Raw genomic sequence first — 24768 nt, 5'->3', positions numbered from 1 at the left:
AGTGTAGAAGAGGGTGAGAAATCGCGATCATAACGATGACTATATAGTTATAGAACATATAAATTAAGCGCGCCGCCTTGTCCATTTATCTTTCTTCCCAGCTAGCGTCAGCGCTCTTCGTCCCCTCACGAGGCAGGATGACATCAACCGTTCTGTCGTTCAGTGCGGGGCGGTCGCGGCACTACGCAACACGCACTCGCCTTCAAGGCCGAGCGACGGCAGCTTCCTCTCCCTCCTGCCACGCCACAGTGAATTCGACCTTGGCACAGGCGTGCACATCGGCGCTGGGCGCGTGTACCGAGCTGCCTGAAGAAATAAGCGCTTCGCTCCGCCGGCTTTCCCCAACTCGACCACTAGACGACAGCTGCACAAGTAAGTGCAGGCGTTCTTGACTTCCTAATTGACTAACCCAGCCAATAAGGCAACGTCTCTTCGTCGTTGCAGTCAGAGAGACATGACTGAAGGAAAGTGTTTTCGTTCAAGTTGCGGAACGCGAGCGTTCCGCACGAGTGTGTGCGATCGTAAGCTCTAGTGACCCTTAAAGAGGGGTGTGTCGCCCAGCCAATAAGGTAACGACTTTTATTGGACGCAGTATGAGAGACCTGACTGAAGGAAAGTGTTTTCGTTCAAGTTGCGGAACGCTAGCGTTCCGCACGAGTATGTGCGGTCGTAAGCTCTAGTGACCCTTAAAAAGGGGTGTGTGGTGACCGCCGTTCTTGCAGTTGGCAGGCTTCGGTAGACCGCGATTTTGGTACGTGCGCGTGTGGGGGCGGGGCTATCTGTGCTGCGTTTATCGCTAGTTTGAATTTGGCACGCTGGTCAAGTAGAACGCCAATCATAGTATCTGGAATGAGATAGCTCGCTGGTTTTTCTCAGCGAGTACAAGTGGAACATCAAAACTCTGAGCTGAAACTGTCAGTTCAAAATGAGAAAAAATAACGCACAAACAGCGAAACAAAGTGGTGGAGCACAGAGTTCATTCCCTCGTGAGAGCGAGCGGGTGTGGTGCTTTTTTTTGCGTTAACCACACCAGCTAAGCTCACTGTACAAGCCTGCAATAACGTTCTAGCTAAACGCCTATCGCGCGGCAGCCTCTGGATTTTCTGATACGAAATTAGTTTCAATTGAATTGAATTCATAACTTTTCGAACTGAAGGAAAGTATTTTGATATCTATACCAGCATGTTCTCGCAAGATATTGTTAAACTGGAGCGCCTTGAGGCTTTCAGTGCTGACTTGTACCTACTCAGTTGAATTCTGAAGAAAGCGATTTTGCGCTATCTTGCTGAACCTGTAAATCGGATGTAGAAAAAACTTCTCTGCAGCTTCTATCAGGCGCTCGCAAGCCGTGACAGAAAGATGCACAGTCGTGTGATTTGAGAGGGAACAATGTGTGAGCATTCAATTATATGTTACTCCATAATTATTGACGCGAACACAGATTTTTCTGCATTCAGGTACTTGTTGGGCGAGTTGGTGAATGAACATTATGAAGGATTAGAGTCCAAAAAGAACTGGATAGGAGGGGACAGAGGCACGAGCTCTGACCGGCCAGTGTGTGCATTTCTCGCGCGAGTGCATCAAAAAGAAATGATCGCCCCATACAGCGCGGGGCGTCGCTAGATACCGCCGCCCCCATCAGTAATATTGCACTCCGCTATAAAGTCTCTTTTTGCTCGGTGTGTCGTTCTCAGTCTTCACTGCGCAATTCACGGACAAGGGAAATCTTTGAAGCCACGAGTCGGCGCATCTTAATTACTTAATGACGGCCCAGGTTGCCTTTGCTTTTGGTGATGTTTTCCCGCTTCTTGATTTTTCTGCTGCTGCGCAAACATTCTTCACGTATATTTACGCGCTCGCGAAATAAATGAATTCATTTGCCAGTCAGCGCTCGTGTGCGTCGGTCCTCTTCCGCAACGTTCCTTTGCGCTGTGTTCCTTCATAAAGTGCAGTTTTCAAGCAAAAACCTTTTATGGCTCATGTGTGGCGCGGACAGGGTGTGTTACGCTTTCACCAATCCATAGCCAATCCAATCTGTAGCCATCCAAAAAGCCAATCCATATTTAAAATCATAATTAGAAAAACAAAACTATAATCCACATTCCAATCTATAATTCAAAAATGGACGAACTGCACTGAAGAAAAGGAAGAACAGAAAATTTGAATCTATGTGGGAACCCAACCATCCGTATTGTGCAAGACTGGGGCGATTCCATTGCTCCGCGAAGGTTTGCTTTTCTTTCTTTACTGCATGGAAGTACACCCACACTGACAGGCTTCAAGTCCGACTGAACGTGGTCGCATCACACCATCCGTCATACACAATCACACCAGCATCTACTCTAACTTTGTCAGCACTTAAATATTCCCGGAGACACTCGCATGCATTGAGGAGAGGGAGCCAGGCAGTAGTTCAATCCTGCGCAGCATATACCCCCCCCCCCCCCCCCCCCCCTCGGCACCATAGCGCACTGCTCTCTGAACAGAGACTTCGATGGACGTGCTGGCTCTGCGTGGTGATCAGTAATGCGGCTCTTCCACAGGCTAAACAGCCCTATGAGTACTAAAAGATCACATGGAACATAAGAACCTTTCATTGTAGGCAAAAATCTAATAGTATAGGGCTGCAATAAAAAGGGCATGCTTGAATTTTTGCGTCTAACTGAACAGCTTTGTGAAAATTCGGGTGTGTCTCTTAAACTTGATAAAGCAAAGGGGTTGTGGGTACGCAACCAGGTTTTTTTAGCGGCTCAGGTGGGATTCCGAAAATTTACAGTATTTGGGGATTCCCTTGCAACAGCATCATAACAGTAGGCCTCACTGGGATTCTCAAATCTGGTTAGTTAGACAAAAAAACTCGGGTGTGGTTGCGCAGGGAGCTGTCTCTATTTGCGCGAACACAAGCTTGCAATATCTTCAAGGATTCCAAGCTTATGTATGTCATGCAGGTGTTGCACTGTGCAAGAAAAAAAGTACAGGCAATTTGTATAACTTTGCGACTTTTGTGTGGCGCTCTCAATGGGAGCCTATGCGCCGAGACAATTAGTTTCTCCCTCTGGAGGCAGATGGAGCTGGTCTTCAGCGCGGTTTGCTCATCAGCTTCTTTCAAGGTTTCTTTGCGCCGTGATGGTTCGACGTTGGCAGCTCAATAAATTCGCGTCTAGTGAATAGAGATTTGTTTTAGAAGTCTCAATGGATAATTATGAGCATATAAATGATATATGCCGCATTTTGACGAGTGCAAAATTACGTTTCCAGTAAATTTACTTCCTTGGCTTGTCGTAGCGCAATCATGCGGCACCCACTGAAAACCCCCTCGCAATGTACAAAGCTAGTCCAGCAGATAGCGCCACAATAAAAGGACAAATGCTTTTGTATTACTCCACATAAGCTGTCTTAAGTGCCTCCGCTTTTTCTGTTTTCTGACTAGTTTTCTTCTAGGCGTATATTATACAAAAGAAATTCACAACTCTGGTGGAGCAATAACAAGAAACTTTGATGTTTTGTGCGAAAAGTTCGTTCCCTCTACTATTGAACACCATAGTACAGAGGGAACCCAAGCTTTGTTTACGAGCGTTGATTTCGCGAGATTTAAATGCGAGCATCGCCTTGCAATTAGCAGGCCAAGCCAATTCCACTCACGCTTTCAGAATCTCGAGCCAAAGGGGTCGCCGATTTCTCGCTCTTGAACTGCCATCTGGCCGATATAGTGATCCCTGTAAGCGAGATGTTCGCCAAAAACGCACGCAAGCGAGGATGGCGCATCGAGCATATGCGATATAATGAAGCATACAAATCACTGTTTACTGAATTCTCGATTCATATTTACCAGTATGTACTTGCAGAAAACAGAACAGCAAAGGTAGGAGGCCTCCTAAAAACAACATTCGCAATTTTTCCTTCAGTGAGGGGCGAAAACGAACTATATTTATTGCAGAGATATGTAAATGAAAATTAACGTCTGGGACAAAGTTGATAATTCAGCAGAAAAACAAAGATGTACACACAAATTGGGTCACAAAATTATTTAGATCACAGAAAGAGAAAAATCGTTATGAATATGTCACTAACGCATATTAAAAATCCACCCATTGAATGGAGTGCAAATTCAAATTAGGATTGTTCCTGAATTATTTACATCTTTTTTGACGTCTTACCTATGTGATACCTCTGTAGTGAAGGCTGAGACAGCTTCTAAGCTATAGCTGTTAAAGGCACTACTATATATACGCCCATTTATTCTCCCTTTTTGAAGATCCACAGAGGGGCATGCTGAACTACCAGCACATTGTTTTTGCAGATGAACAACAGCACTGGGAAACGTTGACATCGAGTTAAACGCGCGTTCTTATTTTGCAACATGCATTAACCCAAAGTCTGTACGTTGAGAGCGCTTCAAGTCGAAAATATAAAACTGATCTGCGCACCATCAAGGACCAGAGGCGATGCCTGCTGATGACCCAAGGGGTTGTGGAGGAGTCAAATGATTTCGTCGCACACGACGTCATTAGCAAGCATTGGACGTGGGAGAATTTGAACGTTGCCGTATACACAATGTTAGCGATTCCTAGCAATTGAACATGCTTACAGTCGCTCGCCATGCAAGCCGCTAAGCTGAAAAGGTAGGCGGCTAAAACGCCTCAAGTTAGTTGCCTAGTTAGTTAGTCATGTTATTTCTTTCCAAAAATAATGGCTTGAACTTCTTAATATGTGTTTCTTTACTAAACTATTTGTCTGAAAAAACCGTCACACCATCGTGTTACGATTTTCATGCATTTTCTTTTGTTGGTTATTATTTTGAGGCGCTCCTACTTTTATTTCACCTCGTCCCTTGTGCAGTATGCGACGGTTGTTTCGTGGCGGTAGCTTTGATTCTTTTTTGTCTCCACCTTCTCCCAGATAAGCAACTATCAGCTGCTGCGTACTGCAGCTCGATATCTCCCGCTGACACTCGCAGGTAGCTCTCTTACGTCGTGCTGAAGTCAGTGGTTGCGTCGCAGGAATAATCTTTCTCTCACTCAAACACTGTATCAGTGAGCAACGAAGAACTGAAGTTACGTGTGGCTTCGACGATTTCGCAACGATCTTCACACATAAGAACAATTTATGATTGGCCAACCAGTACCCGTGCAGTGGGATATTACGGACATATGTGACTTTAAAGACACGACAAAAGGCAGTCGGATAAAGTTATGGGTGCTGCGAACTGGGTTCCGACCTGGGTTGGTGCTATGAAAGGACATGCCAGGGCGACAGATCCGCCAAGCTTCGCAGTTTATGATGAGGAGCAGTCGTACTCTAGAACTGGTTACAGGCAGCATGGATCTTAGGATCTTACCATTTATCTCCTCTTTTAAGAATTTTCCCCCGTTTGCAGTTCAGATCATCATTTTCAACATCTTCGTGGTTAAATGCCACCTTAGTACAAAAACCGGTTAAGCAACTTAATATACGACCTTAATATACGCAGTTCACGTTTTGCGATGTGTGCTTGCTGAAAACAGGTGACTAACAAAAAAGAATTTACACACTTTCATACGAACTGATGCCGCTAAGCTGCGACAGCAGGCGGCTTTTGTCTTTAGCTTCACATTAGCTGCCTTCGCACTGCGTCTTTGAATTTATATTTCGCTGTCACATTTTCGCTCCTTGAAGCGTGGGCTTCTGGTCGGTGGAGGCTCCTGGAGTGTGAAGAAGGGTGAGGGATTTAAAGAGGGCGATTATGTGTGCGAAGTTGGGTGGTGGGCTCCATTCCTTTGCTCTAACGGTTCTACGCTGCGTTTGTTTTCGGGATGGCACTATTACTGCCTTAAAAGTATTATTGTGGGCCTGGCAGTGTGCACTGTTTATAGAAGAAATGCAGACACTGTGGTTCTACCCGAAACCACAGGGACACTTGCTGGCTCTTTCGGAAGCTTTGAAGTACTCACCACTTCTGTAGCGCGACTAGACACAAGGGTAGTAGAGATCGTCGTTTTCGGAACCGGTAGGTTTTAAGCTGAAGAACCCTTTTCCAGGTGGAATATGTCACCCTTTCATGCGTTTCTTTTACGCGAACTAACACGTATATATTAATAAGTGGTCAGTTTCACTCCGCTTAAAAATAATCATTGAGCATACTATCCGGGTGCGTGATACATCTGTAAATATCATTCACTTCTTTCTGAGGAGAGCACTGCGATATTTTTCCGCCAGATAAGACGTTATCGCTGCTTAATAATGTAATCTCGTTTCATCGAAAGAGACGATGACTGCGTCGTGACATCCGCTAGCATTTAGCTTGCGTCGATCGACTATCAAGACATCCTCAGCGACCATTCGTGGAGCATCGCGGAAGGGCGCAGCTTTTTTTCAGGTAAATAGCATCTCGAAAGCAGGCAAGCACTTCGCTGTGCCGTGTATTATGTTCCGGAAGTAATTTTAGTTCTATTGAGGAAGATTCTGATGAAAGCATACCATCACGTGGCCTATGCAGTTCGATGAAGCCTGAACTTACTGCCGCAGGACAGCCCTAGGTTATTGTAAAGCAATAATACGGGCTTCTGCATTGCTATGCATGTGGTTAGGTTAATGATACATTCATCAAGTTTAATACTAACAAGTTCGAATATTTGCTGTGACCCGGCACAAAGGCTCCCTTGGTAGCTTAGCGCATTAATGGTCTCCTAGCCACGAAGTTTTTCAGATCAGCCATAAGTGTCTTAAGTAACATTAACCTGCGTGTAAGCACGCTATTAATTGCGGTCCAGCGCTGTAAGAACAGTCTTCCTCATTGAGTAATTGCCAAATTCTGTATTTGCAACACGTTAAGCAAAGTTGATAGACTCTTCAGCTTAGTCTCAGTCAACAAGTTGGAAGCGACACTACTTTACACAAATTCGATATCACGCTGCCGTGCGTGAGACGCGCGTGCGAAATGCACCCTCCTCCCTTCACTTCATTCATCCGCAAAGAAGCGAACATGAATAATGTGGCAAACAAAAAGAAATGCGCAAAACTGCTAACTCCTGATACTTTCCTAACATCGATTGTAGCGCGTCTTTTTTCATTCAAAACGTTCACCGTCATCCAAAGGCATACGAAGGCTGTCCTTATTCTTCCTCTATCGTGGGCGAACGGCGAGTGAAGATTGGTTGTTTTTATTGGGCGCCAGTAGAAGTTTTTGTCAGCATTTGACTTGCGTACTAAGATTGACTTGCACACAACCGGCTCTTAGTGCCCTATTACCGTAGCAAAAAAAAAGGCGGTGTGGTGGGCAAATACAGGGAGTTATCACACTTTGTGCACCTATTTTTTTCTTTGCTCTGGAGGAAGATTATCACGTGCAATAGACGATGTGGCCTTTCAGTACGCCCCGAAGATCAATTGCAGCATGCCTTCACCGATAAGGGTCCGGGCAACGGGAAATGATTACGCTGCTTATAGCGATTCCCAGCCAGCAAGGATTCCGCATAACTCATTCCGGTGATTAGGGCTGAACTAGAGCATATGGGCAGAATATTTTTCGCGAGAATTATACGTATATGCTCTGGAACCGCAGGAAAGCAGGTGGTGGTTTTCTGCATGCTTTCGAGCTGATGGTCTCAATAAATATTTTTGGTTTGGTTTACGGGGTTTAATGTTTCAAAGCGACTGAGGCTATGAGGGACGCCGTAGTGAAGGGCTCTGAAAATTTCTACCACCTGGGGTTCTTTAACCTGCACTGACAGCGCACAGTAGACGAGCCTCTAGAATTTCGCCTCCATAGAAATTCGACCGCCGCGGCCAGGATCAAATCCGCCTCTTTGGGGTCAGAGGCCCAGCACCATAACCACTGAGCCACCGCGATAATAAATGTTCCTCTCCACGTATCGCCGTTATAAACTACACAAATTTCAAAAACGGAAGCCGCAAACAAGATGACCTGCATGCATGTAACCTATTCATTTTTTCCCCTCGCCATATGCTGAGGTGTTGCGTATATTGAGAGACTGGCACTCGTCAGGCATGCGTGCCTTTTTGTCAGCCTCTTAGACAGACTTGCACTTCTGTGCCTTGTCTGCCTGAAATAAACATTCGGTTCTATTCCCAGCTCCAGCGGTCACCTTATCCTGGTTTGCGTTTGATAGAGAATGAATACGTGGTGCTACACAGTACCAGCATGCGGGCACGCTGCTAGTAGGCTATATACGGAACTTTGCAGCAGCGCTCGACTCGCATTGCTTCGTGACATCAGCTCCTATCACCTGATTCATGTTGCAAGTCACACTGCTCGAGGTAGTACTAGGATTGAATAAATAGCAGCCACCTAGCGTCCGCGTCTTTTTCAGTTCAATAAACGTAGGATTACTGTCTCGCTTGTGGTTTTGAGAGAAGCTCGTCAGTTGTTCATGCAGGTTCTAGAGAACCAAGAACATGGCCTTCTTATGTTGTTTCAGTTCTTAACTTGTTTTATAGTTTTAACATTAGAACACTCCTCCATTTCTTAACTCTTTCGTTACCGCGCAAATAGAAATCGTTCAGGTTCAACGATAACCCAAATAGCACATTTTCGCAATTCGTGCTTCTAAACAAGTACTGGCAATCAGCATGTTGCAAAAGAACTACACTTCCGTTTAGCAATGACTTTTGACTTTAACCGAACGATGGAGGATTTTTAAACTTCCGGCGAAAGTTGTGAACGCAGAATCATAATGGTGAGCGCGGCGTCTGAGGTGGTGGTGGCGAAAACATTTATTTAGAAGGGACAGGAGGTATATTTGGATCAGCCTGTAAGGGACCGATCCTTACAAACACTAGGTGGAGGTCCCTAGTTTGCGACCCCAGTGGCGGTGGCCGCCGCCCGGGCGCGCCCGACTAAGTCTTGTTAGGCCTGCAAGTCGTGGCAGCCGAGCAGGGTCGCCTCCCAGTCTTCCCGGATTAGGTTCTAAGGTGGCGTCCGCGACTCTCAATGACCGGCAATAACGGGGTCCTTGCGATTTTGGAACATTAACGCTGGACATTCCAGATGCAGGCGACAACTTTGTGTGCAAAGATGACGTCCACTGGTCTCATTTTTGCCCGTAGAGAGATCAATCCTCCACCCAGCCCTGACTATATCAACGGGTCTCCGTCTGTAACTTTAGTTTTTTACCGTTGCCAAGGAGATTCGCTGCTTTCCGAGCCCCTCTAAAGGCTCCGGGCGTGTTCTGAACGATGTCGTGCCACCAGTGGTATAGCGGATCCAGTTTTCTCCAAGACGGCCCGCGGCAATCCTTGGCACTGCACTGCAGAGTAGCCGAAAGCGCTTTGCGAGAACAAATTATTGATTCGAAAGTTTATAGTTAATTGGTCTGTCACTTCGAATACTGGCTGCCGACAGAGTAAGGCATAAAAGGCATATTTTAGATTTATTGGTCTCCTATTTTTGCACCAAATATATTTAGTGATTGCGTGATTTTTTGTGCGAGTAGCTCAATTTTTTTCGAAGTTTTGTTCTTCGTGCGCAATGCGTATCATTTTCTTTAATCGAAACGAGACCTGTGTTACACAGACTAAAATATGCCGAGATAGATTTATTTATTTTATAATATACAGGTGCACGAATTTTGTACGCACACCAACCTTAAATTGTCTTCTTTTCCGACGGTAAGAAAACAGTTAAGGGTAGTGAACCTACGCGATAGACTACGATTTCGCCTCACACAAAGTCCTTACTCTTCTTTCATCTTTTTTGCATTTATAAAGCCCCATTTCCGTACTCCGCAATCCGGGACAAAAGCATTTTTCAAATGGAAACCGTTTTTAACGCTTTTTTTTTTCATATAATGTACCATTTCACTATAACAATCAATATATCCGCAGGTCACCCGATGACAGTCTTGTATTTTTTTTCTATTAATGGATTTGGTTTTCTGAAAAGCAATCCGAACTGGTTTTATATGGCAGTCTTAACTGTTCGATGCGATCGTTGGAAACACTTTAAAATAAAGATTTCGCAACATATCAGAAGGGTGGACCATTACCTACAATACTTCCATAACCATACCTTGCAATATTCCGTTATTCAAAATTTTTGTCCGAGGAAGCTGGAATTGCTTTCACCCTGTGCAAGCTTGCAAACGCGTACCCCCTCCTGGTTTACCTCCCTGCCTCACAGCCTGCCCTCTGTAATAACGGCGGGTATATTAGGGGCCACTCTGTGGGCGCCAGATGTTGCGTGCAGCGCTTCCTGGTTTAGCGTATGAACTGTGCCTATAGCGTAGCCGCACCAAAAAACTTATTTGTACACGCAGTTGCGTGGACACGCTCGTGGCACTTAGCGACAAAGTTCGCACATTGCAGCAGACGTATTTTGACGCGAAAAGGCGATTTGGAACCTGCTTTTTAGACCATTTCAGATTTATGTCGGTGGCCTCCACTGGTGCAACTCAGCCTTGCGCTTTTCCCTCGAGCTCTTGTGGGTGCTATGGCTGCGCACTGCTGTGAGGTGGGGGGAGGCTCATGCGTGAAGAGTGTAAAACTTTTGTTTGAAATAATGTTATGATCAAGGAGCTCATAGCTGCTGAACACACACACCAATAGACGCCCCCGCTGCGTCATGCTGTAATGGGCAAAGGGCGGAGCTGCCCCAAATGTATGCTCCGTCCGGAATATTCGCTTAAATTCTCTGCACTTTATTATTAATGCCAGAGCATTTTATGGCCTTGTCGCGTCAGCAAAAAGTGTTCGTAATTTTGTACGCACGATTACTCGGTCCCTGAAGGCTAAATGTGTGAACGTCTTCATGTGGGAGATAGTGCGACATAAAATGTTGGCTTGAGAAAAATTTCGCTGATGAGGTGTAATTAGTTGATTAATTGAACACAAAAAGACTTCTACCTCTCTGATTAGAAATTTTTTTGTTTAATTCAGGGTGCACTCGGCTGTTGTATTTCGTTCTTAGCAGTGTTTTACAAAGCGCATATATTTAGAGAATTTATGCATAATGACTATTCTTTTACTCATTGTTCTATGCAGCTCAAAATCCAGATTCCCGTTAGGATGGCAGATTCTCAGTACCACGAGGTTGATGGCTTCTACATCAGCAAGAGCTTTCCTGTGGAGTGTGTCCGTTCAGCCCTTCGCTATAAGGCCCAACCGGGAGATCTCTTCATTGTCAGCTACCCCAAGTGCGGCACCACATGGATGCAGCACATAGTTTACAATATAATCAATAACCGGCCACCACCGCACAACCAGATCGTCTCCTGGATTGAAATGCCTTTCCTGGAAGCCCAAGGAGCTGAAGCCGTTGAAGACATGAGACGTCCGGGGCCCATCAAGACCCACATGGCATTCCGTTTCCAGCCATATTCCAGCGAAGCCAAATACATCTACGTAGCCAGGAATCCTTACGACTGCTGCGTGTCGTATTTCTACCACACAAGGGACATGCCAGAGTATCACTTTCAAGACGGAACGTTCGATCAGTTCTTTGAAATGTTTGTGGAAGGCAAAGTTGACTTCGGCGACTACTTCGACCACCTGCTTTCATGGTACGAGCACAGAAATGATCCGAACGTTCTCTTCGTGACATACGAACAGCTCAAAAAGGACACCAGAAGCTGGGTTCTGAAGGTTGCCGACTTTATCGGTGAGGAGTTTGGTCAGAAGCTGCGGAGTGATGAATGTCATCTGGAGAACGTCATGAAGAACATCAGCGTGAAAAGCATGAAGGAATGCATAAACGACAGCATGAAGAGTATGTTCGATGGAATGGAATCTCTGCTTGGGAAGAAGGTGCCCAAGTGGATAGAGCTAATGAAGGAGTCGATAGGACAAGAAGCTTGTGAGAAGCTGATGACGGGAGATTTTGTTCGCAAAGGAGTCGTCGGCGACTGGCGCAACCATTTCTCAGATGGCCAGGTGGAACGGATGAAGCAAAGAATTAAAGAGAAGACAAGCGGGAATGACGTCATGAGCCTGTGGAAAGACACAGACATTCCGAAGTAGAACTTGTGCGCTGGTTCTGTGTGAACATACTACGAATGGTGCTTTGCGCTTGAGTGTCACGTAGAACGCTGCTACCATGAGAGCTGTAAAGAGTGGGGTAAACGCGACTCTTTACTTCTGAGCGCTTCTGTAACTTTTAAATGAAGGGTCATTTTAACTTTATGTTTAGATTGTGTATGGAGCGATGTGTTCTGAACGATAGAATTTGAGGCGGACCTGAATAGCCGCTTCTAAGCATCGAAAAAAATGGGAAGTGAGTCCTAGCGAGAAAGCGGTCAGAAAGGTGTACAAATCTGCACGGCACATTTTTCAAAAATGTGCAGCTCCACCAACCTTCCCTAAAATCCAGACACTAAAACTATTACTAAAGCCACCACTATAGAGCACACGTTCGTGACTGCATGTGTTTATACTCGTCAGGTGTCGATAACAAGATGCAATGTTGTTCGCACAGAGACTACTACTAAGGGGAAAAAAACGGCAGCAGAGGAAGCATGAATGGAGTGCTTGTAATGAGGATCAACTTCGCAGTATACGATGCTGGCCACCACTATTCATCAGTGTTAGTGCGCAATGCACTGGTTAACTGCATGTAGATATGCCGGTTGTTTGGGCCCAAACCGCACCTGCCTTGGAGATAACGGTCGTAGGTGTCGGTTGTATTTACACTCTGCTGGTGCGCTCAATCTATGTTGTCATGTGCACTCAGCGTATGACGCTTGTGTGAGTGCGTCTTAGAACTCAGCGCGAAGTGCGTTCCACCATCGTATTGCTTTTCTGAGTGCAGTCCATCAACACACGCCTGTAAATACTGCGTTAATACGGGATTTAAAATCTCCAATTCAAAAATCTGTTTCGTCTCATGACGCTGCCAACTAGGTTGATATAGTTTCGAATATACTGAAGCTTATTCGTGTAGGGCGAAGGAAAGCACTGAAGTAAAAGAAACCGCAACATGTTAGTTTCACCCTGCCTATAAGGGCATCTACGAGCATCCTGTGCTGGAGGAGTGGGGCGTATATATCTGCAAATATGATTCAGTTCTTTTCTAAGGCGAGCACTGAGATCTTTCTTCCTTTGTAAGACGTTATCGCTGCCGAAGAATGTAATCTCTTTTCCTCACAATAGAGAGTGGCTGCGCCGCGACATCTGCTTGCAGTTAGCTTTCGTCGGTCAATTATCAAGAGAACCACAGCGGCGCTAGTCGTGGAGCATCATGAAAGGAGCCCAGCCAGCCTTTTTCAGGTAAATAGAATCTCGAAAGCATGCAAGTACCTCAATGTGCTGTGTATTATGCTTCGCTTGAAATTATAGTGCCGAAGAGAGTGATGTTAACTTAGCATCCCTGTGCCTAAGGAGGACAGGCCTGTGTAATTGGAAAGAAAAGATCAAGACTTATGTCTTGCTGTAGATGTAATATTACTGATGATGACAATTATCATGGTGAAAATGAAGCCTTTAGAAGATTTACTGCGACAGGGACGCAAGTCTCCGTACGCTACTGAACATATTCACGCTCTTGCAGAGATGAAGCTTTTATCAGAGCATGTAGTGGTGCCTTAAGAAACGGGAACCGGCTTGGACAGATTCCACTAACGGTTGGTTAACGTTTTTTTAACAGTCTCTTATACTGACAATCTGCCAAATCCGCTATTCTCGCTACAAGTTCAGCACAGTTCGGAGGCTCTTGGGATCAATCTCAGTCATCGTGATACAAACAGCCAACCTTTACACAATTTTGAGCTTGTGTAGCCGTGCGGGAAACGCTCAGCCGAAAACCACCTATTCTCCAACGTTTCGTTCACCCGAACGAAGAGAACGGCAATGTCTTCGAAAACGAAGAGAGCCACTGAAAAAAAAAACTTGATTGCTTGTACTTTACGAAGAGCAAGTTCACTGCTTAATTTTGCCTTTAAAACATTGAATGTCATCCATCGTCATTACATAGGCTGCCGTTATCCTCGCTCTAACTCGTGCGAGTAGCAACTAAAGATCGGTTATTTTCCTTTGACACCTCTTGCAATTGTTGCCAGCCTTTAACGCCTGGACTGCCAAGAGCGACATGGATGTCGCCTGTACTTTGTGTCTTTTTATTGTGAGAAGAAAATGTCCGGTGCGATGGGCAAATAGAGGGACTTATCGCTCTCTCTGCACCTATCTATTTTTTTGCTCTCCAGGAACATTATCACCTGTCTTTCAAAACCACCCCTAACGTCCATTGCCACGTGCGGGCACCGATATGAGTCCGGGCAATACTTACCGATTACGCTGCATTTAGAGATTCCCAGCTGGCAACGATTATACGCAACTCCTGCCAGGCATTAGTGGTGAATTAATGCTTTGTGCCATGGGATCATTGTTGAACACGCGCGTTGAGGACACACCTCATGGAACATAGAATAGAGAAGCGCCTGTCTTGCTCCTTTTATGGGTTGCGCTAAATAGCATTCCGCTTTGATAGCATGAACCAACCAGCCCTATAACAAACACTGAAGAATATTATTTGCGGCGAATAAAACTGCTCCACAACCGTAGGAGAGCTCATGGCGTTTGACGTAGTACGTTCGAGCTGATCATTTCACTATATTTATCTGTAACCGTAGCCCTTCTAAACTTCACATCATTTAATAGCGCACAAGTATTGAATGGCTAGCAGCTGTTTAGCGACTGCATATTTTTCAATATCATTTCAATATCATTCCCTCGGGGTTGGAGAAGCGGCTCGGGAGATGTTCGTGCAAGTTCTAGAGAATTGAGAAGATTCTCTCAGGTTGTTTCAGTGGTTATATTGGTTTGCGGTTTTAACAGTAAGGCTCTGCACCGTTTTTTGTGGGTATAGCACCTGTGCGAAAGGCTATCATTTCGCCGCAGATAAAATTTTTAAAGGTCTAGTTTTTATTCTTCACCTTTATATATCCCCATTCCTTTCCCACAGTAAGGCTAGCAAACCGTTATCTTCTCACGGTTGACAACTCCGCTTTCCTTCTCCTCTCTTATACGGCACGGTATTTTAGGAGTGACTGTCTACACCCCAACTGGTGTGCGCGTATCCTTCGGAGCCAAGACACACAAAATGGAGCGGCCGCCGTTAGCCAGAGTCACGGAAAATGGCACCTGGCAGATATCCTTGCGGCGCTCCTACAAAGCAAACACTAGAAAGTGAAAGCAGAGGGCCGTTTACTTTTGAAATATTTAGAGTCAACTGGGGTGTGCGCATACTATTTACTGTCCACAATAAAGAATTGTATTACTTGCTGCCTCATGACGAGCTTTTTAAGTGCGCTGAAGGAGCATTAATGCTCTTGATTCTGTGACGTTCCAGAATTGCTGTGGCATCTCAGTGGGCGGCTTCCAAAGTAGTTGTCTGTTTATCTTAGTTCCACATATATCTCGTGCGGTAAAAACAACTTTATTGATAGAAACGATAGACGCATCGGTTCTTGTACTGCTCCGGACTTAAGTTTCATTTACCTTGCCCATTACAGCCATCTTCTCGCTGGAAGACTTGTGACGGCCTTGTCGCAAAGGATTTATGATTCGCTGGGAATTCATTGACTTACCTCAGTATTATGGAGGTTGATTATTGTTTTTTTTTTAAACTACATCATCAGATGTGCTCTGGTTCTTGCAGCTGTGCCTGTCGCCTCACGAGTTTACTCATGCGCTACCTGAGAATCGGTTTCTACCCTTTATTAACTTGAAGCTGTAATCAGTCGTCCAGCACACTCGTCGCCGTCTTGAGCCGACGTCTGTCGTCTTCGCTGCAATGTCCAGAACATCTTCCAAGTGTAGCAGTCCGTCACCAAGGCATAATGTTAACGAACCGCCTCTCTGCCACCCTGTCCTCTTTCTCTCCTTTTGTGCCTCGATGAAAACTATAAGACCGCTGTCCTCTCGTTGATTGTGCTTCATATTGTCGCAAGAGTCATCAGGAAGAGCAGTAGGCGCCTGCAGCTTATGAAATGCCCTTTTGGATTGTCAGGCTACTCACTGCGGGTCGTGACCGCCGCCGTGGGCATGGTTACTTGGTCAGGACCCTTGTCACGGGAATCATGGCGCTGAAATGGAGCAGCTTCAGCCTCTTATGAGTCCTCGGATTTCCATTCAGTGTTGGGTGTTCCTCGGCGACATACTGCTTCACTATCTCCGAGGTCAAGGTGAAAGAGGGCACCTCCAAGCCGCCCGGTTTAACTTCGCCCTGGTAAAGTTTACTGAGTAGACGACCCGGAACTCACCGGTCATTTCATCGTTCTTCATGAACGAGTGATTGATGATCACCATACTGCAACATGTATTTCTCGGAGCTCTACCTTTCCTTCCGCTAATCAGGCTACTACCGGCGAGTCAGGCGCATTTGTGGCACGGTCACATTTACGACCGGGTTGTGTTAATTGTCCATCCTTTAATTATAAAGGACCATCTTGGATATATGCAAAGAGATATATGGAGGTAGGCGGTGTCCAGTTCTTTTGAACTGGAGGGCCATGGTTTGCGCCCCACAGCGCCGCAACGGGCTACGGTCACGAGCAGATGTAGTCCCGCGAAAGCGATCCCGGCAGACGCGCTGTTCGATCAGCTTGCCTGTTGCCAGACTCTTCTTGGAATCTCTTAAACCAAATTTAACGGCCCTCCTGCCATGACGAAATAATCTGCGCATTGACGCAGTTACTTGAGGCCCGTGGCCTTTTTTTCGACCATGAACTACAATGCGCGCCGCTCCCTAACAGCTCTCTAATTAGCCCATCCGCGGACTCGTAAGACTTGTGACCGTTGGGCGCTTCGTTCTGAACTTTGGTTTCTAACAGAATCCCTCTCCTGTCAAGCGCAGTCTGAGGAGCAGCGCATGCTTGACTTTCAGAGGCAGGCACTCCTCCCAACACATTCAAAGCCTCTCCCGTGAGGCAAGTGCTCAGCGTTGTGGCGCACTGCTTCTACGGTAATTGCTAGGGTTCTACCGCGCTCACAAGAACTGTCAGATCCGCGTTAAGGTCGCCAGTGATCTCATTAAATGGAACTATCAATTTGTGCGGATCGACGCCGAGTTCTGGGTGTACCCCCCACGTGCTCGGGACGAAGACTGAACGGCCGCTAATGGCGGCATTCCTCTTTAATTCAAGGAGTGCCATCTCCTCAATTTTCTGGGGCTTTGGTTCAGAACGATCCTTCTTCGGTGAATCTCGCTCCTTCCCTCTCTTGTTCCGTTCAATTTTTCGCTGCTCTTCCAACTCACGCGCTCAAGTTCCACTGCTTTCTCTTCGTCAGTAATCCATGGAGCTCTGCATCCTCAAGACCCAGCTCCTTACCGTGTACGACCAAGCGTTCTTCTTCCGCCATCCTGTCTCACACTAGCAACACACTAGCAATTGGAATAAGAAAGTGCATATGCAGCTGCGTCGTTGCATCGCGGTCAGGGCCACTCAGAGGTTAGCACAGGTTCCTGTCGCGGATGCCAGCTTATGAGGAAATGGGAGTACGCTGCCAATAGGCCCGACATTCTCGGTTACCTGTCTCTAGGGGATGAGAAACAGACACCTTCTCCAGCATTGAGACCTTACGCAGGACCGACTGCCTAACCAGCAAGGGCGGAAGAGCGCGCTAGTTGGTAGTCCATCTTGGGGAAAAACACAGCGCACTCCTAAGACAAGGACGAAGAAAAACAAGACGATACAGCGCTGACTTCAGCTGATTATTTTATTGTAGAGCGACATATATATATGTTCGAAAAGTGGGAGGGAAGAGATGGGTAACAGCTGGTGAGTTTGCACCCGACCGAAAGATAACATATTAAAGTTTAAAACACACATGATGGCAAGGGTGAACCCAGGAGGCTACAAAAAAATGAAAACAAAAAAAAATTATAAAAAAGACAAGTGGAAGGGCGTTTAAAAGAATGACGCGAACAAGCAGTACAAGAGAAACAACAGTACGAGATAACAAGTGAACACAATGCACTAAAAGGCCAAAAAGAAAATTAAACTATAGGAAGAAATTCAAAAGCGATAAAAGAACCAAAAGGGGCATTAAAAGCAGAAGACAAAAAACAACCTAGTTCAGAATGTAAAAAGGCTAAAGGACGTATTCCGGAATCCTACACATTCAAGTTACTATGTGCCTGGCTCAAGCTAACTCACGTTTCGTTAGCGCTATCGATGGTGTGCTTACACAATCTTCACCTATTTATAGAATGTGGGTGGCTTCTATGATTTCGCGCGTGGTTTGATGCGCATTTCTCGCGATGACAGAGCATTCTTGAAGGAAAGGCTCACAGCAACCGGAGGGGCACTTTATGCAATGAACACCCAGGTTTTTCTTGACAGTGTTAAAAATATATTCGAATGCTCCATAAGACGCTCATTGAGCCAACGTCCGGTTTGCCCCACGTAGGCTTCGCCACTGCTCAAGGATATCTTGTAAACTACACCAACCTCGCAAGGCACGAAGGGTGCCTGGTGCCTAACAGGGCAGTCTGGCCCTCTCGCAGCCGGGGCATTCACTGTGCGACAAAGCTTGGATAGCTTGCCGGGCGCCGAGAACACAACTCGGACACCTGCTTTTTGTCCGATCCTTTTGAGCCTTTGAGAAAGAGCATGCAGGTACGGCACCACAGCGACTTTGTGTTGGTGGTCTGGGGCAGCACTCTCTTGGCTTCCTTTGAGTTTCCTCAAGAGGGAGCTGGCTACTGAGATAAGTAGGTGCTCGGGGTAGCCAGCGGGGTGGCAGCCTAACCTGCGACAGGCCCACGCTTGACCAGACGCGCACAGGACGCAGGAGATAGGAGACTTGAATGAGATTTATTACAATTTAATTAACAGAAACAGCACTCATACAATGTCATCAGTATTAACAGAGCCTGGGCACAAGACAGACCGAGGAAAGTGTCGCTTTTACTTACAGCATTCAGTATGACAGGGGAAAGAAACTTCTACTACAAGGCACTTTTTAAGAAAAGAATTAAGGATAGGGTGCACAAATCGGTGTGTGTGTGTGTGTGGGGGGGGGGGGGGGGGGGGCTTAGCTGTTCGAGTGGTCGAGGTCCGGTATAACATGGGCATCGGGCTGCAAATGTCAGGTTCCCGTACTCGCTCCTCGCTATTCGGACACATTTCGACGAGCCGTCCAGCTCTCGGCTGGCACTCCACAAACAAGCACAGTTAGCAAGCATACCGCCACCGCAAAAGTTCACCTCGACTGCTCTCTGCCCCATTGCACAGACCCACCGTGGCGTGCCTCTCTTCCATAATTTCCAGGTAGCCCGGGGCCCGGAACCGACGAATCAGAGGCTGCGACGAAATCTAGACTTTCGCGCCGATCCACCTGGCAGGCCCCGCTTGCGGCCGGGGGCTGGAATTCCGAGTTAAAAGGTCATTGGCCAGACCACCTTGTTCTCATAGTCGCAGACAGGATAGAGAGAACAGGGGGAAGACGTTTGGATGAGAGTCTTTGTCACCGGGTTGAACCGCCGCTGGTGGAAATCCCAACGGCCACAAAAGAAAGTCGCTGTGGTCTCCGACTTGATTGGTTAATCTCACCGGCTCAAGAAGATAAGGCTAGAGTTTAATGTGGTGGTTGTGTTTTCACTTCCCAACAAGCTGTCGAAGCATTGTCAAAGAGAGAATACTCCGGTGTCAAATGAGAGATACTTGCAATGTTGAGGTTATGTATAAAATTCCGCTAAGCAGCTGCAAAGATTCTGTTTCAAAAACGGAGCAATGCCTCAGTAAAACAGTCGTGGAGTACTTAAACAGCACTTCCAGAACTATGAATGCGCTTGTGAAAGCGCATTGTTTAAAGCGTACCATGCATTCCCGCAAGCTTTTATTTTCTGACAGCACTCTCTTTACCAAGCAACCAAATGAAATGACTCGCGAATTCATAGAAGACATGAATAATTGGCGATTATGGATGACTTCCACTCAGCAGAAGTTAGTGCGGTGGAACTTGTTCTATCTCTGGTGCTTGTCCAAAGACTTGCGCTCTTTTCTATTTTTCACTGATATGAACTGACCCGGTCAGCCGCGAGGGCATATTAGCCAAGTTGTTCAAAAGTAGATGTGCTAGAATGTTTCAACAACCACTTGATCCATCTTTACCTCCTTGGAGTTTAGGAAAGATTGTTCGATTGCACACATACGGCGGAAATACTGCCAGCAAGAAAAATGTCATTTTGTAGCAACGGCTACGCATGGCTCTTGATAAATCATATTTATGTGCAACGCATCTTGTAACCCTCACGCATAAACTTCACCACGTATCAGACCGTCCGTCACATGCCAACTGAAGTTTTTTGATTAATCTCAAAACGTTGACAAGGCCTCTAACAAGCTTCGAGTTCCCTAGCTAAATCATTTATGTTGTGACTAATCTCCTGAAATGGATTGAATGTCTCCCTCCTAATCAGTCACAATTTTTACAGCTAACCACATCACTCCACGCTTATGCTTTTGCACTGTGGTGTTCCGCATGTTTCTGTTCTTGGGCTAAATTTATTCCTCACCCAATTTGAAATTTAACTTTTTTCTATGAATGCCTTATCTTTCGTGAAATATCTCGGAATTATGGTACGACTAAAAAAGAAACGATCTACTAGCTATACCAGCGTTTGGGTGAATGTTGGCTTCATTATTACGTCAAGCGAGCTCCTCATTTTCCCGAGCCCTTGTATTCTCTATAACTTAAGGAGGGCCTTGTTCTAGCAGGCTTGACGCCGTAGGTAGCACCACCAGCTTCTAGCACAGCTGGCATTCCCACCTTTCGATCACGTTCAACATCACACATCGCGGTAACAAAGGACTTTCTATGTCCGCCTCTACGGACGATGCTGGCGCTGGTGAACACTCTCAAGGTGAGATCGCACGCAAAATAAATACATACGAAAGCAGAACATTGTAGAGCCACCGCTGTACATCTGTTGGTAGAGCACGCGACCCGAAATTCAGAGGTCGTGGGTACGGATCCCATGGGTCCAGTGCGGTTGTCTTTCTTCTGCTTTCTAATCTATTATCAAAAATGATAATCACAAAATAATCTCCCTACTAATTCCTCATGCATCAACACTGCAAAAAAAATAGAAACATTCCGCCATGTTTTCCTCTGTTCAGCTGGCTGTTGGTTTCCTCAACTTACGTCAGAACGAACTCATACCTCTACTTTGTCCCATGAAGAGCTTAACTAGGGTCTCAGTTCTGGGAGCATTAATGCCATAAGTTGCATAAGAAGGTTCAAGCACAGCTGCCATCCTTAACACTCGACCATGTTGGAAAGGCTTCCTTGTGCGCCGGTATAGACTAGGTTGGAGGTGGTGAACACTCTCAAGGAAAGATTACAACTAACATAAACACACTCGACAGTAGAAGATCGGAGAATCACCGCCATAGCTGAATTCGTAGCACAACATTCAGCCACAAAAATGATTACGCTACCAATTTTCAATTGATCAACAGCATACATTTAAATCAAAAAAAGATATAATGCTTGCTTTCGCTGAGCGTTTGCTATCTTGATATTTATGCTCTACAGGGCACCTTAATTATGTTATAAATAACGCTGATCGCATGCTATGTTATCTCCACCGTAATTCTTCCAGCTCGCCCTTCACTTTTAAGTTTCTCCTCGTTACTGCACCAATATTCCCTAACACTTTCCATACCATGAAGAAATGAAAAAAAATATTCTGGTAACACAAAAAACAATACAACAAAAGAAATATTTCGCTGCAATGAGCCAGAAATGTATTACAAAAGTAAAAATATCCAAAACGTTGAACGTGTTCTTAGCTAAAATTCTTGTGACATTCAGCTGAGCCCATTGCACCTGCCGCAACCTTTCAAGTTAGGCAATATGACTGCTGTCCACTAGAGAGAGCAGTCACGTGAGGACATGATATGGAGGTAGATGAGGAATGTTATGCACATTACACGTGTTCTATGTTCTGTTCTTGTTTTTTGTTTTTATAGCGGTGCTTTCTGTTCAGACGTTTTGGCATTTTTATTTTGCCGGCTAGAAATAAAAATAAAATCAAAAATATATACTGAGGAAGCCTTAAAGGGGGCGTGGCCCTTGTTGTCATCATCTTAATCAAATATATTATGCTTTTGTACTTGGTAAAACATCCTGGCAGTATGCTGCAAACACCCTAAACCAGGAAATAATACCACTCTCATCATTTACAAATCAATCGCACTGCATAAAATACAATGCGAGCGGCAAAATGAAACGCGCGCGATCACGCGCTTATATCACATGCCTCTGGGACGAAGTCTCACATTTGGTTCTCCAACTAACCATTGCTGTTCTACAATAAAGTGTGTTGTGTAGCTCTGCACCTTCCAGGAGTACGTGACTCAACAGATGCCATGATCACCAACCGGGGGACTACGCGCGGTCAAAATATCAAGGTTATTAATATGTGTGAAGAGCAAAAAATTAAAATATAACAGCGAAAAAAACAACGAAGGCAAAATATGTCTAAATCTAAAATCATAAATAGCACGGAGTATCACTCAAGAATAATTGATTACAGTGGCACACAGTTTCCCACCTTCCACAATATAAACTTTGCTTTGTTCGGTTTCTGTCATCATCCAGCCGCTCTATTCAATTTATAGCACTGTTTTATAAAATGGAAAAAAAAGAGAACTGCTGCTAACTGACAATTTCGATTCCTTGTTCTGTGCAGCTGAAGATCCTGATTCCTGTAAAAAAGGATGGAAGATTCTCAGTATCACGAAGTTGATGGCTTATACCTGAGCAAGAGCTTTCCTGTGGAAGCTGTCCGCTCAGCACTTGCGTATAAGGCGCAGCCGGGAGACCTCTTTATCGTTAGCTACCCCAAGTGTGGCACCACGTGGATGCAGCACATAGTCTACAATATAATTAATAACCGGCCCCCTCCACGAAACGTGCTCGTCTCCATGATTGAGATGCCCTTCCTGGAAGCCCAAGGAGCCGAAGCGGTTGAAGAGATGAAACGTCCGGGAGCCATCAAGACTCACCTGCCCTTTCGTTTCCAGTCATACTGCAGTGACTCCAAGTACATCTACGTGACGAGGAACCCTTACGACTGCTGCGTGTCTTTCTTCTACCACACGCGAGACATGCAAGATTACCATTTTCAAGACGGCACATTCGATCAGTTCTTCGAAATGTTCTTGGTAGGTAAGGTCGATTTTGGTGACTACTTCGACCACCTTCTTTCATGGTACGAGCGCAGAAACGACCCGAACGTTCTCTTCGTGACGTACGAACAGCTCAAGAAGGACATCAGAAGCTTGGTGCTAAGGGTTGCCGACTTCATCGGTGAAGAGTTTGGTCACAAGCTGCAGAGTGATCAGTCTCTTTTGGAGAACGTACTGAAGAACATCAGCGTGGAAAGCATGAAGGGATGCCTAAACGACAGCCTGAAGAACAACCTTGGTAGAGAGGAATCTCTGCCGGGGAAGAAGTTGCCCAAGTGGGCCGTGTTACTGAAGGAGACCGTAGGGCCAGACTGTTGGGAGAAGCCGATGAAAGGCGACTTCATTCGCAAAGGCACCGTCGGCGACTGGCGCAACCATTTCTCAGACGACCAGGTTAAACGGCTACTGCGCAGGATTGAAGAAAAAACAAGGGGAAGTGATGTCATGAGCTTGTGGAAAGACACGGACATTCCCAAGTAATGATTCGGCGCAGGCTCTTGTGAACTTTTTTGAAGCCACGCCTAGCTACTGTTTGTACAAGGCTGTTCGGAGCTATAAAATTTTTAATGTTTTTTGACTGGGAGATATAGCTAGGTTAGAATTTTACTCCAGATAACACGCTGACTTTAGGTAGTGATCTTCCAGTTTCAGGAAAAAGCATTTTACCCTTCCTTTCCCCTCTAATAAACTTCGATCAGCGCTCTGTGGCGCTGTTGCTTGGCTTGTAATGCGCACTCTATACACAGCGGCATCGTTAAGTTCAACTTTTTTGAATGCCTCTCGCGGCTGACCCACTGGCTTCTTCAATCTCAGGTGACGTATTGATCTAATATTTCGCTATATGTTTTTACTCACGTGACCTTTTGCTCTGGAATTTTTCATTTTAAAGCAGAATGAGTCAAGTCCAAATTGTGCGCTGATTTACGATGGCACGTTTTACGATGGCTAAATGGGAAATAATAGGTTAAGATAAATCTACTTTCTTTAACCAATAATTTCGGTCGTGATCCAAAAAGCAAACTATTTTTTTTTTGTAGTCAGCTTATAATACGTACCAGTATACTGCCTAAATAATTTTATAAATGCATATCAAGGATAATGCGGTAGGTAGTTCATTATTTAATTTTTTATTTATTTAGATTATAAGAAGTATCTTTGAATTAAATATTAAACGCGCTGTTGCGAATCTTGCTGGCTCGCTTCCAGAAAAAGTGTCCTTTCTTGGGAACTAATATTACAATTGCTTTTAGAGTTCTTACGAAATAGAGCATTACATCATGATTCAATTTTCGCACTTGTTACAAAGACATATTCGCTTACTAAGAAAACCTTTACTGGCCAAATACAACTACGTTAGTTCCACTCGTAAGTTAGACATACAGTGTGCGGCTGTTGATTCAGTCATCTTAAACCAACTAGCAGAGCTATATATATTAGCAAAAAAGCCGAGGCGGGGAATTTTCGTCCCTGCAGTGAAAAATTTTGCGTCTAATTAAAACGTGAATAAAGGATGGTTAACCTAAAATTTTACAAATTGTTCAAATTCACGCTTTATAAGTTAGAAGAGCGCTTTTTTCGGCATAGCATTGTTGAAGTTGAAGTTGAAGTTGAAGTTTATTTCTCGCTCTCAGTGGTACAAGTA

At 45.3% G+C, this 24768-nt stretch overlaps 2 protein-coding genes across 3 annotated transcripts; both read left to right on the top strand.

Moving 5' to 3' along the window:
- Window positions 1-259: 259 nt before the first annotated feature.
- LOC149333132 (sulfotransferase ssu-1-like) lies at window positions 260-12114 on the top strand. Of its 2 annotated transcripts, none has more exons than XM_089558571.1 (2): window positions 260-372; window positions 10978-12114. In XM_089558571.1, the coding sequence occupies exon 2, from the start codon at window positions 11002-11004 to the stop codon at window positions 11950-11952; it is 951 nt and encodes a 316-aa protein (XP_089414697.1). In that variant the 5' UTR covers window positions 260-372; window positions 10978-11001; the 3' UTR covers window positions 11953-12114. The 2 variants fall into 2 exon arrangements, with proteins under 2 accessions (XP_089414697.1, XP_089414698.1); XM_089558572.1 differs by lacking the exon at window positions 260-372 and adding an exon at window positions 6290-6355.
- Window positions 12115-12248: 134 nt separating this feature from the next.
- LOC149333131 (sulfotransferase ssu-1-like) lies at window positions 12249-23830 on the top strand. The gene is made up of 2 exons (XM_089558573.1): window positions 12249-13197; window positions 22628-23830. Exon 2 carries the CDS (start codon window positions 22656-22658, stop codon window positions 23604-23606), a length of 951 nt encoding a protein of 316 aa, XP_089414699.1. The 5' UTR covers window positions 12249-13197; window positions 22628-22655; the 3' UTR covers window positions 23607-23830.
- Window positions 23831-24768: the final 938 nt, after the last annotated feature.

The sequence above is a fragment of the Amblyomma mixtum genome, chromosome 8 (genome assembly GCF_055824585.1).
Source record: "Amblyomma mixtum isolate Tamu chromosome 8, ASM5582458v1, whole genome shotgun sequence".
NCBI lineage: Eukaryota > Metazoa > Arthropoda > Arachnida > Ixodida > Ixodidae > Amblyomma > Amblyomma mixtum.
The sequence above is the reverse complement of the archived record's forward strand: the minus strand, read 5'-3'. Positions and strand labels throughout refer to the sequence as shown.